A 15,779-nucleotide genomic window follows, 5' to 3' on the forward strand; every position below is an offset into this window, starting at 1 on the left:
TTGCACTCTTCAGCTGGTCCTTGTATCACTTCTTCTGCCCCTTGGTCACTATTGACTATGGTATAATTGACTGTACAGAGTCTTGCAGGTGCATCCTAATGATGTTCCCCAGCCAGTGCAATTGGTGTTGAATCATTGCCTCAACACGTCTTCAGTTAGTCATAGAAAGTATATCAGTATGAGGTACACAATCACAGCAAATGATTTAAAGGATGTGTTGCAGACATCCTATGTGGAAATGCTCAAGGACCTTGATGTGCCGGCTGTAAGTTCCTCAGGCTTCATGGGTGTGAAGTATGGTGATTCAGACAGCTTGATAGACTGCAACTATGGAGCAGAGATGGAGATTCTTGTTTTAAAAGATTCTGCATGAGAGTTTCCCAAAAGCCACTGAGGCTTGCTTGATCCTGTTTTGGATTTCAGTGCTCCAGTTCTTAGAGAGCATACTGTGCAGACATTTGAATGATGAGACTTTTGTAATCAATGGTAAAGACAGGCATAATGGGTGGAGGGCCAGAACTCCACTGGCAAACCACCTGACAGCTACAGTAAGGTTGAACTGATGGTTCTCTCGGGAATGGGCCATGAGAGTGCAGTTGTCACCATACTGCAGCTCAAGGACCCACTCCCTGGAGTGTTTAGTGGTTGTTTTGAGCTGCCAGATGTTGAAGAGGTTTCAGTCTCACTGTAACCCTGCTTCTGTTCTCAGTTTCCTTGTAGAGAAGTTGGGTGACACATAGGAGGTAGATATTTAAGAGCACATGTGCCATTATGCACTCCTGCCTTGTCCTGGTGTGAACATTGAACAGCACTGACTCTTGGTCATCTGTGGTTATCTGAGCCATCATCCCTTCATGGACCTGAGAGAGGATGTTAAATCTGGCTGGGTAGCCAGTTGTACAGGCATGTTGGCCAGCATTTTGATGTAGTCTGAGTTCTCTTTGGACCAGTGTTTATATTTCCTCCCTCTGTAGCTGAGTGTTGTACTGCTTCATAGAGCTCCAAGCCGCCCCCTTCTGGTATTACTTCAGTAGAGGCTCAGTCTTTCTCAGCTTTTCAGTGAAGGAGCTACAGATCTTGTCCCTTTCCTCAGCTTCTGTAAGCTGGGCACAATGGAGCTACTTTTTACTTGATTTCTGCAGTTGTTGTGAAGTGCACTGTCACATGGAGATGTGATGATTAGTACAGCATTCTGAACCCCTGTCACTATGATGTAGTCAGTCAAGTGATAGTGTTTAGAGTGTGGGTGCATCTGTTGATGTTTTACATTTGTTCTGCTGGTGAGATCATGCTAAGTTCAGAGAGTTAGAAGTCTCAGGATATTTGTGTTGACCTGGCCAATCCCATGTTCTCTAAGCACTCCATTCAATATCTTGTTACTTTGGCTGAGCCTGGCATTAATGTCACCTAGCAGGAGGATCTTGTCATTCCTGGGAATGCAGTGAAGAGCCTCATCTAGTGACTGGTAGAAGCAGCCCCATTTTCAGATGGTGGAAGTGAGGCAAATGCACTGAGAAAGAATTGTAAAGCACTTGTTGACTAGGGGAATATGGAGCCATGTTAGTCTTTTGCTTATGCAGACAGGCATTTCAGTCATGCTTGGTAGGAGGCTGTTCTTGATTGCCAGTCCCACACTATGAGGCTGGTAAACCTTTCCAGAAGAAGGTATAGCTCTCACCTACTTCCCTAAGGGATCCTTCATTGAGAAACCTAGTATCACTCAGGGCTGTAGTGTCAATGTTGTTGCACCTCAGGTCTGCAGGAACAAGCGCTGTCTTCCAGTGGCATTTGTCAGAGCTGTAACACTACAGGAGCTTCCAGTTCATTCAGACGTGCCCCCATCAAAAGACACCCCATCACCACCAGACTTTGATTAATGCACACTTTATTGCTAATCAAATGTATTGCTTGTGTAAGTCAATGTAAGCAAAAGCTTTGTTTATTAGTAGTTTTATTAGTAGTTGTGCCTGTTTTATGTTGTCCTCTGCTGTTAGCTACTGCAGCCAGATGCTGAGCAAGGATGTAGATGAGTGTGTGACCACCCTGCTGAAGGAGCTGGTCCGCTTCCAGGACCGCCTGTATCAGAAGGACCCCATGAAGGCCCGAATGAAGCGACGGCTGGTTATGGGCCTGAGGGAGGTTCTAAAACATCTCAAACTGAGGAAGGTCAAGTGTGTCATCATCTCTCCAAACTGTGAGCGCATCCAGTCCAAAGGTATTACCACATTTCATTTCAGCAAGTCAGGCTGCCATTCTTCAACCACTCATCATCCCTCGTTGTGTATTGTTGCACAGTTTGTATCTTTGAGGTCTGGAATGCATGAGACTGCAGTGAATGCAGTCCTGAAATTAATTGAATTATGTCAGCATGGACATTAACGGTTCTATTATAACTGCATGAGAAATTAAAGAAATGCATGCTCAATTTTCAACTGATAGTAAGAAGTGGTCTTTCTGCAAAACTTGGAATGCAGAAAGAACGATTTACATACATGTGCTTATGTTAAATATTCATTACAAGTTTAATATTTGGTGTTCAGCAGTTAATAGTGTTTATTGTGTTAAACAGGTGGTTTGGATGAAGCTCTGCATACCATCATTGAAATATGTCATGAGCAGAGTGTGCCTTTTGTGTTCGCCCTCTCCCGCAAGGCCCTGGGACGCTGTGTCAACAAGGCGGTGCCTGTTAGCTTAGTTGGCATCTTCAATTATGATGGAGCACAGGTGGGGTTGCTTGCAGGAGCCAATCATTTTTTGTTCAATTCACACCACTTGAGCACATAATGAGGCAGTTTCATGGAACAAATGCATGACCTTGTCGTTACATGAACACAAAATATTGCAGAACACTATAACTGATTGGAAACTTTTTGATGCAGAAACTGAAAACTGGACTAAAACAGACATTTATGCATAAATTACATTATTTTATATTGGTTTCTCATTGTTATTGATTTCTTTTTTCTGTGAAATTAGTGTTAATTGAATTTTTATTTTTGATTGTAAAGATGAATGGTATGTGAAAATTACTACATTAATGTTTGTACAATCAGTGTATTAGTACATTGTTTATATTTTCTTAACAACTGTTTTTAATGCTGGAGTGCTGAATCCTCCTAGAGCACTGCTGTCTTGAACGTTTCCATCAAATGACTTAGTTGTGGAGGGGTTACATTGGTTCAGTTAAGTGCAGAAATCCTTTAGTAGAAAAGAAACCTCCTGGACAATGGCAGGAACAAGATTTGACACTATAACTATAACTGCAGTAACATTTACATTACATTTATATTTATTAATTTTTTCATTTAGCAGACACTTTTATCCAAAGCGACATACAAAAGTGCATATAGGGGGCAAACAGGCACAAGGGCAAGATGTGTACAGGTCAAACAGTGCAGATAGTGCTGAAGCTGAGCACAAGGTTGGTGTAGCGAGACCGAACTAATCTGATCTAAGGTTACATATCAAATACAGTCACTGGGACAATATGCCGCTATACTACCTAGGCAAAAACATGCTACAAATACTAGGTAAGAGAGAGTGCTACAGGTACAAGCCAAGAATCTCAGATTTACAAGGTCAAATGGCAAGGGTGTCAGTCCAGGTAGAGCCTGAAGAGGTGTGTCTTCAGCCCACATCTGACGAGTTGGAGTGAAGGAGTTGTTCTCAGGGGGGTGGGGAGTTCATTCCACCACTGGGGAGTGATGATGGAAAAACGACGTTGAGAGGAGCGTGGGCCTTTCGTTCTTTTGCTGGGAGGAGCGAGGTGTCCAGATGTAGCAGAGTCAAGTTGTCGAGCGGGTGCGTAGGGTAGGATGAGGTCCTGGGGGTAGGTCGGGGCAGTCTTTTTTGCAGCAGAAAAGGTGAGAGTCAAGGTTTTGAAGCGATCCTGGCTGCGACCGGGAGCCAGTGGAGGGATCTCAGTAAAGGGGTGACGCGGGAGAACTTTGGGAGATTGTAGATCAGTCTAGAAGCTGCGTTTTGGATGAGCTGCAGTGGCTGAATAGAGGGCATTGCAGTAATCCAGGCGGGAGAATACGGTGGCCTGGACAAGCAGCTGGGTGGAGTAGGTGGTCAAAAAAGGGCGAATTCTATTGATGTTGAAGAGGAGGAATCGACAGGAGTGTGTTGTCTGCGAGATGTTGTCATTGAAGTCCAGCTTGTTGTCGAGGGTGACACCCAGGCTCTTCACAGATGTGGAGGAGGTTACTGTGGTGGTGTCAACTGTAACTGAGAGCTCTTGAAGAGGAGAGGGCTTGGCCGGGATGAACAGTAGCAGTGATAGGAGTAACCATGTGAGTTAATAACTGAACCAAGTGAGTTGGTATAGATGGAGAAGAGGAGGGGTCCCAATACAGAGCCTTGGGGGGACACCTGTAGTGAGGGGAGTGGGTGTGAAGGTGGAGCCTTTCCAGTACAACCCCTGGCAAAAATTATGGAATCACCACACTTCGAGGATGTTCACCCAGCTTTTTTACTTCGTAGCAAATAAACAAATCACAGATATGACACAGAACTATTTTTGTTGAATAGCTGAACATTGTGGCTTCGTGAAACATACCTCAAACAAATTACATTAAATTATTTTAATTAATGGCAGATCAAGTAGAGGAAAAAATAATGGAATCATGAACAAAAAAAATTCACAATTAGTACTCTGTTGCTCCTCCTCGGGCTTGAATTCTTTGAGGCATGGACTGCACTAATGAAAAACAATATTCTCCATCAAGCTGGTTCCAACTTCCTTGAATAGCGGTTGACAGATCAGCTTTGCAGGATGGAGCCATGTCATGGACCATTTTTTTAATTTCCACCATATATTTTCAATCTGACTGAGATCTGTTTGCTGGCCATGTCATTGAGTTGATATGCCTTTCCTGAAGAATAGCTTTAACACTCTTTGCTCTTTGGCAAGATGCATTATCATCCTGAAAAATGACTTCATCATCACCAAACCTATCAATGTTGAGGAAAAAATTATGGAATCACTTTGTAATTTGCATTTCTAAAACAAATACTGGCACAAGTCTAAAAATGCAAGCTAGTCTGCAGTTACAAGAGAGTGCTTGCAGACCTTAATGAGCTGTTGGGACTTGGCTAATTGAAAGGAAACATGGCCCAACACAGTTGTCAATTGAAACAATGGAAAGGATTATAAAACTCCTTCAAGAAGGAAATCCAACACAGAGTGTGGCAAAGGATGTTGGTTGTTCCTAGTCAGCTCTGTCTAAAATTTGGTTCAAGTATAAACAAAATGGGAAGGTTATAAAAGGAAAACATATTGACAATAAAGTTGACTTTGACTTTGACTTTGATATGGGTAGACCACGGAAGATGTCAAAGAGTCAGGATAGAAAACTCAAAACAATATGCCTTGAAAACAGAAAATGCACAGCAAAACAAATGAGAAACAAATGGGTGGAAACAGGAGTCAATGTTTGTGACAGAACTGCAAGCAATCAACTGAATGAAATGGGATTTACATACAGAAAAGCCAAACAAAAACCAGCACTAACACCTAAACAGAAGAAAGCAAGGTTACAGTGGACTAAAGAGAAGCAATCATGGAGTGTGGATGATTGGATGAAAGTGATACTCAGTGATGAATCACGAATTTGCATTGACCAAGGAGATGATGCTGGAACTTTTGTCTGGTGCTGTTCTAATGAAACATATAAAGATGACTGCCTGATGAAAACAATCAAATTTCAAATCAAATGGCAATCATTATCTCAACAGTCAATGCACAGGTGTACATTGAAGTTTTGGACACTTTTCTCATTCCATTGATAGAAAATAGGTTTGGTGATGATGAAGTCATTTTTCAGGATGATAATGCATCTTGCCACAGAGCAAGGAGTGTTAAAGCTGTTCTTCAGGAAAGGCATATCAACTCAATGACTACGTTTACATGGACAGCAGTAATCTAACTGTTGACCTTATTCTAAATAAGACAATATTCTGATTAAGGTGTTTACATGAGTTGCTTTTAAAATATTCCTTTCATGTTCCCGTTTTACATGTTATAGAGCATAGATTGAATAATGGCACACATGTATTACGTTCCCACGTCACGCCGTCCCTCCAGAATTTCACGTAGGCTAGGCTATCGACATACAGTTCGTTATGGTACCATACACTGTTTTGGATGTTTCATTTTTAATTTTACGGAAGCTTCAAGTGCAGTTACTTATTTGTCAAGCCATACGTGCAAATGGATGATGGCGTCGTCTCCAGATCTTACAGATCTTTCTAAACCGTCTCTGGCCATGGTCTCGTTTGCTGTCAAACGGTTGACCACCAGCGAAAACTCCCACAGGATGTTAATAGTGTGATTAAGGTGTGTACATGTCTTCGATAATGCGACTAAAATAGGAATACTCCACATGTCTTAATTCGATTAGTGTTTACTTCGAGTATGATCTTAAGCGGATTAAGGTAATCAGAAATCGCTGTTTACATGGTAGTTTCTTAATCAGAGTATTGTCTTAATCGGGTTAATATCGGAATTTTGTTGTCCATGTAAACATACTGAATGACATGGCCAGCAAATGGATCTCAATCCGATTAAAAATATATGGTGGAAATTAAAAAAAATGGTCCATGACATGGCTCCATCCTGCAAAGCTGATATGTCAACTGCTATTCGAGGAAGTTGGAACCAGCTTGATGGAGAATATTGTTTTTCATTAGTGAAGTCCATGCCTCAAAGAATTCAAGCCCGAGGCGGAGCGAGAGTAATAATTGTGAATTTTTTTTGTTGATGATTCCATAATTTTTTCCTCAACAATGAGTGATTCCATATTTTTTTCCTCTACTTGATCAAAATATTGCCATTAATTAAAATAATTTAATTTATTTGAGGTATGTTTCATGAAGCCAGAATGTTCAGCTATTCAACAAAAATAGTTTTGTGTCATATGTGTGATTTGTTTATTTGCTACGAAGTAAAAAAGTTGGGTGAACATCCTCGAAGTGTGGTGATTCCATATTTTTTTCCAGGGGGTGTAAACCTGGGAAGATCTACCAGTCAGGGGACCTGAACCAAGAAAGGGCAGTCCCAGAGATGCCAATCTCTGAGAGCTTGGCGATGAGCAGCTGGTGATTGACTGTATCAAATGCAGCAGAGAGGTCGAGGAGCATTAGGACCGAGGACGGGTCGGAGGCTTTAGCTGTGTGGAGGGCCTCTGTCACTGCCAGGAGTGCTGTTTCGGTTGAGTGCCCAGGTCTGAACCCGGACTGGTGGGGATCCAGGAGGTTGTGCTTGTGGAGAAAGGGAGACAGTTGGTTAAGTACAGCACGTTTAAGGGATTTGGATATAAAACAGTGTCTAACAACAGTGTCTGTGTCAAAAAAAAAACACGCTACTTCCTCCAAAGAGCAGTTTCCCTTTAATTTAATTTGCATGCCTTGACACATTCATTACATTGCTGCAGTACATTGCTGCTGCAAAAAAAAGGGGGGGGGGTGTTTACCATTGCTGTTCCACCCTTGCCACCAGGACGCAGCTTGATGCACAAAGGTTGTTCATCAAGATTACTGTCAGTTTTTAGGAACCCCAGATAAATTTGAAAAACGTTGAAGAAACTTTTTGGATTTTAATGGCAGGCCATTTGAAAACTGAATTGCTGACAAAACACTTAAATGTCTTATAGTCTACTGTAGGTATATCAAGTGAAGCTAAAGATGTTTGTGCAAGCTGTTACCAATATATTATTATATACTGTAATACGATTATAAATCATTATTCAAACCAGTTCCAGAGAGCCAAAGAATGAACACAACCAAAAGAATAGCACACATTAAAAATGAAAAGAATTGCATATTCAACATTTTAATGCATAATATAAACATTTTCATGATATAAGTTACATACATATACAATATCAATATCTATGCTAGTTCCTCAGAGATATAAACTTCAGAACAAGGTGAATTTTTGAGAGTTACAAACTGATGGGTCAACCAAAGAGCCAGTATCAAAAGGGAAATGGAGTTAAACGTTCACACGAGCATTCAAAATGAATGGCAACCGAAAAAAACAAACGGAAAATGACTTTTTCAATTGACAGAAATTGGAAATATTATCAAAATTAGGAGTAAGCTTAAATAGGCTTGTGTGTTAGAGCAAGGATGAGGAGTAACAGTTCACTTACTTAGCAGTGGACTGAGTTGTACAGCTCACAATAGTGTGGAAATTAAATGGGTATGTGTTGCTTTTCACTGCTTTCAGCACAAATGGCTATTTCTTCCATTTTGATTGCAGGACCATTATCACAAAATGATTGAGCTGTCATCCCAAGCTAGGAAGGCTTATGAAATGATGATTGCAAATGTGGAGAAGTCATTGCAAGACCAGCAGGAAAATCATGCTGATGAACAGAATAGTCACTCAACTGTTGACTCAACCGAATCCGAGGAGCCAGAATACAGTAAGTTCTCTTGGACAAGTGGAAGGATGGATACACAGTACTATTTCAGACCGACTCAATCATCATTTGTTTTTGTTGCCGAGCTGGGCTTGTGTTTATCAGTGACATTCCAATATTGAAATGTATCAGAACTACATAGAGATGCACCGGTTTAATTTGTTAGACAACACTTGCGCCATCATTCTGCGCAGCATTCAAATTAGGCTCTGTGGTAACGATATGTTAATGATTTCCCCTGTGATTGGTTGTCATCGAACAAAATGACGGGTAGGTGGTAGGGCTGTGACGGTAATGATTTTTTCTTCCCGTGGTAATAAAGCAACGAATTACTGCGATTTAGCGGTTTACCACTGCTTGTATAAAGTGCTATAATGTAATATAGTGTAATAATGAATTATTGAAATTAAAACATAGCTTTGTAGGAGTCAAAATGTCACCTATGAATCATTTTAACTTGTATGAATTTGTTGCCAGTCTCTTTCTGACTTGTGTTTAGACAGCTTGCCCACCTTTCAAGAGAAATATCAGATTGTAATTCTATTTCCCATTTTTCTTCACTTTAGTTAAAGGATCCACCTGTTGATTGAGAAGACAAGAATAGATAAGGGAGGTCAGACCTTTCCTGTCATAGTAATTTTCATAGTAATCAAGTATTTTCTTTTTCAATGGGGTTGGCTGCCAGATTTAATTGACAACATGTCAAAGAGTTCTTAAGTTACAGCCTAGGTGTTTTCAGTACTGTGATTTAAAAAGACCCTAAGTTAATTTGGATATACAAAGCATGGTTGATCCTTTACAAAGGTGCCCCTAGAGTTGAATGTCTGCATTGCACCACATCCCCCAGTCTAATTTTTCCTTCAGTAAACACTACGGCTGCCCCCAACCAACGATTTTCCTAGTTGACTAGTAGTCGTTAGTTCAAGCCATAAGTAGACTAGTTGTCGCACGTTTATGACATTAATTATTTAAATATATATTTTTTGGGGCATCAGAAAATGGTTTGAGTTCCAGAGCTGAGGAAGAATGTTACTTCTAACATTAACACTGTGTTACGTTACAGAGAAATACAAAATAATTATAATAATAATAGTAATAATGAGCCTTTAAAATATACATCTTACAAGCGCACGCACAAAGCAAGCCGCCTGTTAATGACAATGCTAACGGCAAAAGTGGTAATGATTCTGAATGTGTCAGAACAACCAGCAAAGAGACTGAACATTTTGTTCATTTATTTCAACACAGTATAACATAATACAACTTATGAACTTGTAACACCAACACAATAGGCTAACTTATAAAAGAAATGATAGGCTAAATAAAAAACAGAACATGAAATTAAACATGCGGTAGGCCTAAGCGAGGTAATTTAGCTTCCCCAGTCCCCACAAACACTTGGATAATCCTAATAGCGCATATGACAATGTATTTATTTAGCTGCATATAGCCTTAACTTTGCAATTTGTTAATGTTAATTAGGCCATTAATTATTTAACATAATGGAATAACCCTTTCGCACATAGCCTACGGTCACACCGGTGTGATTAGCCGTTTAGCGCGTAGCCTATGCTAAAAACGGTGCGATTAGAACACTAGATTGGAAATATTCTATTATAATTTTAGCTTTGAGGAAAGAGTGATTTAACGTTAAAAAATATAGCAAATGCTAACTGAAAACTATGAGAAGCTTAATAACGCTAATGAAAACATAATGAACCATATAACGTAACAGCGCGCTACATTGCATAAAAATAACTTACATGCAAAAGGGATAATAACGTGGACGAAAGTAACACTTTTCAGATAAACGTCATTTTATAAGATAACGTTACAGACAGAAACTAATTTTCGTTGTGATCAACAACTCACATGTGTGTTCTATCATTAGGCCTACCAGGTGCTATTTTGTATAAATGTGGAACGACTTCGGTATAATAATATAATAAGTATTGTCGTTATTGTAGAGGGAGGAAAGAAACAACTGTTACAATCGTCCCGACAATGACTCCTGACAGTTAAACTGACATGGTAAACTTAAAACAGGATGTGTTAAAGTAGCCTATGACACATGAAACTATAGACACCAGTGGCGGCTGGTGAGCTGGACACAGGAGAGGCGGAAACATTGCCCTTAAATCTATCATTACTTTCAACCTGTTCCCCTTTATCCTCCTTGATTAACAATAAAACAAATAATTCACAGAATAATTGACACCAATGCGTAAATGGAGTAAATGTTAATTAAACAATCTCACATTGTAGTTTTCGCAAGCACACAAACTACAGACAATCTGTGCTGTTTCACGAGCATAAACATTTACTCCATTTACGCGATTGGTGTCAATTATTCTGTGAATTATTTGTTTTATTGTTAATCAATGAAGATAAAGGGGAACAGGTTGAAAGTAATGATAGATTTAAAGGTAATGTTTCAGCCTCCCCTGTTTCCAGCTCACCAGCTGCCATTGATAGACACAACTTGTCATTCAAAAAAAAAGAATTTACTTTCCGTGATCGAAAACAGTTTCTCGGGTATAACTCCGCGAAAGTATGATACATCCACACGATTTTTCGGGGTTCTGGTAAGTGTTGCGTGCTGTACATGTTGACACAGTCAGGCATATGAGCCTTGTATGGGCTTGGAGAAAAATCGCTGTGTTACTTTCGTCCCGTGTTACTTTCGTACCAGCTCTCCCCTACATGTTTCAGATGACAAGTCATGTTTGAGGTCGACGAATGATAGGTGAATCTTTGCATGCAGAGTTTGCATGTCACCTTCTTGGGGTCGTCCTTTACACGCTCAAAATGATCCCACACTTTGGATGATTTCCAGCCCGACATAGTCTAATAACTTTTTAACGACAAGGCGTAGCTCCCGAATGGACCACTGAAAACTTGGTCGACTAAGACTCTTCTCATCGACTAATGCTTGATCGACTATTAGGGGGCAGCCCTAGTAAACACTAATTAGGGTCTCGGGACAGGATAATTATTGGGTGATCATGTATGCTAGTAGTCAACTGTCTAAATTCCCAGCAGCAGGGTGAAACTCCCTACCCCGCAGCCTCATCCATGGAGTACCAATAAGGATGACCACTCCCCTTCCATCCTGGTCTACAGACACTAAACAATTTTAAGTTCTGGCCCAGTGAAACCATTTAAATTTGGGGCAGCCAAATCCTCCTCTTGTTGCATGGGCCTGAAGTTTCTTTAGACCCAGGTGATGATAGGTCTTTCCACAAAAAATCTGTCTCTCTAAAATTAAAATCTGGAATTGGCATTGATATGTGAGCGAGATAATGAATCATTTGGGAAAATAACTAGATAATCCATAGTTTCAGATTGTTTGCAGCTAAATTAATATCCTTATTAACAGTCAAAAGCCATTTCATTATCAAGTGACAAAGCTATACTTGGAAGGGCAGGGTCCTGATTCCCCAAAGACCCTTTTAAAATGAATAATCTTCTAAGGATGTTCGTACTATAGCTTTGCTGTAGGAATCCTGATTGATCTGAATTTTTAATAGTTCCCACAACCTTGGTCAGTCTATTTGCTAATACATTGGCAAGCACTTTTTCATTGTCCAGAAGCAGTGAAGTAGGTTGATAGACCCCCTTGCAGCAGGTAGCTGTTCCTGATTTGTGAATCAGAGAGATGGTAGCCATGCACATAGATAGAGGCAGTGTAGCTAATATAAAGGAATACTGGAATACTTCCAATACCATTAGACATGGGCTGAGCGACCTGAAGAAAGACATACAGAAATCGTCTGGCAGGCTGTCTGTTCTTAAAGAGTTAATTATATAATGAATACAGACACATAAAGACATTAATAGGATAACAGGAAACGGGAATTGACCTACAATAGAAGGTAGGAGGTGAATAATAAATTGACAGAATTTATCACTGTTTTTTTTTTTATTCATTACCATTTGAATACATTGTTACATGCAACTGTTGCTCTCCAGTTGCGCAGTGCCTACTAGTTCACAAGTACCACAGTGTATGCAAGCTCTATTATGTCATGAGTTAGAAGGTCATAACAGTTAATATCAAATACTTATTGATCAAAAGCACTGAGATTATTACATTACGTTGCTGCAGAAATATTTCTTACCTCTCTGCCGTCTTTCCATTTCAAACAGTGCTTGACACTAATGGCAAAGATCAGGGTGGGGGAGGATATGATTTAAAAATGTGTCTTAAAAACCCACTCTCAGATTTTATAAGTATCATGCAACACTGAGCATTATGATTTTGATGTAAGGGCACTTACTCTCCCAATTCACTGAAATGATGACAGCAGAGTGTGTACGTGCTCTACCAAAAACACTCTTCCCCCTCTGTCCACAAGTACAGTATATAAAGAAGGCAACTGTATTTGTGTCATGTCAAGTGAAGTATGAACTCCTTCACTTTGCTCACTTGTATTGGGAGGCTGCTGCATTCTCTATATCTTCTCATCTGCTTTGTGGAAAAAGGACATTTACTCAGCCTTATGGAAAAAGAGAACAATAACATCTGTGAATATTCATTAGTTCATCTACGTACCACTGCAGCAGGAGATATAACAGATTTAACTGGTGCATCTGTAGCTATTACAAAGGTATAAGTATATCTTTATGACAACAAAATGTCCAAGAATTCCTGCTCTTACAAAATCATTAAAATGTCGTTTCAGTAAAGATCTGGAAGGAGATGCTTGAAAAGGAGTGTAATCATCAGTTTTTAAACTTTGAGGAGCAGTTGGCCACAGATACTATGTCCAATGACATGAGACCTCAAGTGGATGAAGACGAGAGAATTTGATGAAGAATGAAGTGTGTAATAAGTGGATTAAAATGTGTCTTGAATGAAATGGGGTGCACTACCTGAAGTGATTGCACATTATGGCATTACTAACCTGAAATTTGTTTTCTTTTTTCCCATCTTGTTCATTCTCTTTGTTTCATTCTCTAGCATGAGGATGAATGGTGAACCAAAGACAAGTTGTGAAAATTATCCAAAAGTAAATAAGGCCATGCGGCTCAAATTTAGTTTCAAACATGCTGAGACCAAACCAGTTGTCTGGAAAGTAGAACCTGGGACCAGATTCAGTAGTTCTCAGATTGTCAGTCATGCAGATTTTGTGTTTAGCATGAGTTTAAATATACCCATTAGTTGTTCAGTAATTGCTTTTGCACTTAAACCACTAATGTAGCTATATAGTTAACGAAATTCCTTTTAGTCGTGAACTGAATCTTTGACTTGTTTTATAGACTGCAGTCAACCTGAAGGTCATAATACAACCATCTAGTACCCAGTAATTGTAATTTGATTATGGGGCCAGATTAAACAACTTAAAGGAAAACAAAGTAGTTGATTCTACAAGAAAACTACAGCACCCTTCACTAATTTTACATTGTACTATAATGATAATTATGTATGTCTGTTCATCCTTGATTACCATTGACTATTTTGTGCACCAATAAAGCTGATAGATGTATTTTAGTTATCCTTTTAGGCATCTGAGGCACATGCATTTCTGAGCAACTTGTCTATTGGAGATCTGTTGATCTAATTTATCCGTAATTGTTGAAAAAAAATTACATTTTTGCAAACCTGATCATGATTATTCTTGGAGTTTGCCTGACTAAAAACAGACAAGAGAATACCATTTAATAAGCAAGTGATACCATTTTGTCAAGTTTATATAATAGATTACACAGTTTCAATAAAATGGTGCAGGTGGTAAGTGAAGCCCTTAAGGGGCACTCTGTTCTTTTTTTTTTTATTTGATACTGTATTGTAGCCTAGAGTCAAATCTCCTCACCCTCATCCCACCCTAGTGTAACTGCGATTATGGCAACTTCAGAAGCGCTGTTGTAAGTCAGTGGGAGAAACCAAACTCTTGTAGATATGACTGAAGAATTACGTGGATGAGTAAGGGTTTAATATAAGCTTTTTCAAAGAAGTGTCCGCATGACTCACAGAATATATCATCAGGTTGAAGAATAACATGCCTCTGTAGGAAGGACCTATAGCAAAAGTTACCAGTTACCAGGTCAATAGATTCACCACTCTCTTAGGAAAGCCAAAATCATGTTTTCAGTTCTCAGACAATCATGGAACTGAACATCTGTCTTATAGCACTGCAATACTTCACAAATCATACTTTATTGAATATCATACTCAATTACTGAACAAGTAGACAATTACTAAATTTGCTCTTTAATCTGCATTTTCCATCTTTAACTGAAGTTATGTATGACAAAAAGCACAGTCCGAAGGTGTTGGCAGAAGTTAAAAGGAATATGTTGGGCTTCAAAGTTTGAATCATTTGAAATGAACATATCAACCTTGTTCAGCCTTGAATTTCTTTTGTCTAGAAAATGCCTCTTCCAGCAATTATTGCTTTTATTGTAGGACTGGTGAACTCAGTAAAACTAGTTTACAAATACTTTACAAGTAGTAAAAATACTTATTTTGTAAACTTCTATGCATTTTTCCAACCAGGTAAGGATATGAAAATGAACTTGCTATATTTGTAATATGCCCTTACTTGTATTTTTTTTTTTCAATAAATAGTAATGTTTTTAAATCCATAATTGTTGGAAATGCTTGACTTTATGGACATTAATAAGATGGTTCCATTACCCTGTGTTTTCATTTTTGAACTGCATTCTTGAGTTCAAACCACAGATGTTCAAATTCATTGAGGTCTGAATATTGCCATGTCTAACTGTGAATATTTGCTGTATTTTGTGCTGAGTTAACCATTTCCATTTTACTTGTAAGTCTACATGAATGCTTTGTGGAGTGTCATGCTGGAATGTCCATTTTAGCTCCTTGAGGTTGAGCTCCTTGAGAGAGAAATCCATGGGTTAGGTTAAAATGTCCTGGTATGGGAGTACAGAGAGCTTTGAACAAGGGCTCCAGGACCCACAGATACAGGGCATTCCCTTTTTTACTACAAGCAGAGCTGTAGGGTGCATTTGATACTGACTGTCATCATCCAACAATGACCAGGAGTCCACAGCAGGGGAACATATTTGCTTTATTCTGCGGAGGGGTGGGTGGGTAGGTCAGCGATGAATTCGTCTGTCTCCTAACACACACAGTCCCTGCTGGTCAACTGATCACAACTCTGTCCTTATAAAGCTGTGCATGAATTGTCTTCCTATGACTCATGTTTGTGCAAGCTTGACATGTCGAATGTGGTATTGAAAAGAAGCAGTGATTTGCATCACATATTTCAGAGGAGAGCACACGTGGTTGTTGCGCGTGTGAGTAGGATCTCTATGATGCAACTGAGCATTCTAATTTGGGAGAAATGTTGATAAAATACTGCAATTCCCCATAAATAA

The 15,779-nt window shown here is 39.4% G+C and overlaps 1 protein-coding gene across 4 annotated transcripts in view; it reads left to right on the top strand.

Moving 5' to 3' along the window:
* The window catches only part of LOC118776341 (selenocysteine insertion sequence-binding protein 2-like), a 34,503-nt gene extending 19,664 nt beyond the window's left edge, over window positions 1–14,839 (top strand). For 2 of the 4 annotated variants that reach the window (XM_036526627.1, XM_036526628.1), the window contains exons 15-18: window positions 1,995–2,215; window positions 2,570–2,724; window positions 8,267–8,432; window positions 13,115–14,838. In XM_036526627.1, the coding sequence (XP_036382520.1) occupies window positions 1,995–2,215; window positions 2,570–2,724; window positions 8,267–8,432; window positions 13,115–13,242 (670 nt within the window). In that variant the 3' untranslated portion in view covers window positions 13,243–14,838. Of the gene's footprint in view, window positions 1–1,994; window positions 2,216–2,569; window positions 2,725–8,266; window positions 8,433–13,114 lie in introns of all 4 variants that reach the window. The other 2 variants (XM_036526626.1, XM_036526629.1) reach the window with 1 other exon arrangement.
* The last annotated feature ends 940 nt before the right edge of the window (window positions 14,840–15,779 follow it).

This window comes from Megalops cyprinoides, chromosome 4, assembly GCF_013368585.1.
Source record: "Megalops cyprinoides isolate fMegCyp1 chromosome 4, fMegCyp1.pri, whole genome shotgun sequence".
NCBI classification, from domain to species: domain Eukaryota; kingdom Metazoa; phylum Chordata; class Actinopteri; order Elopiformes; family Megalopidae; genus Megalops; species Megalops cyprinoides.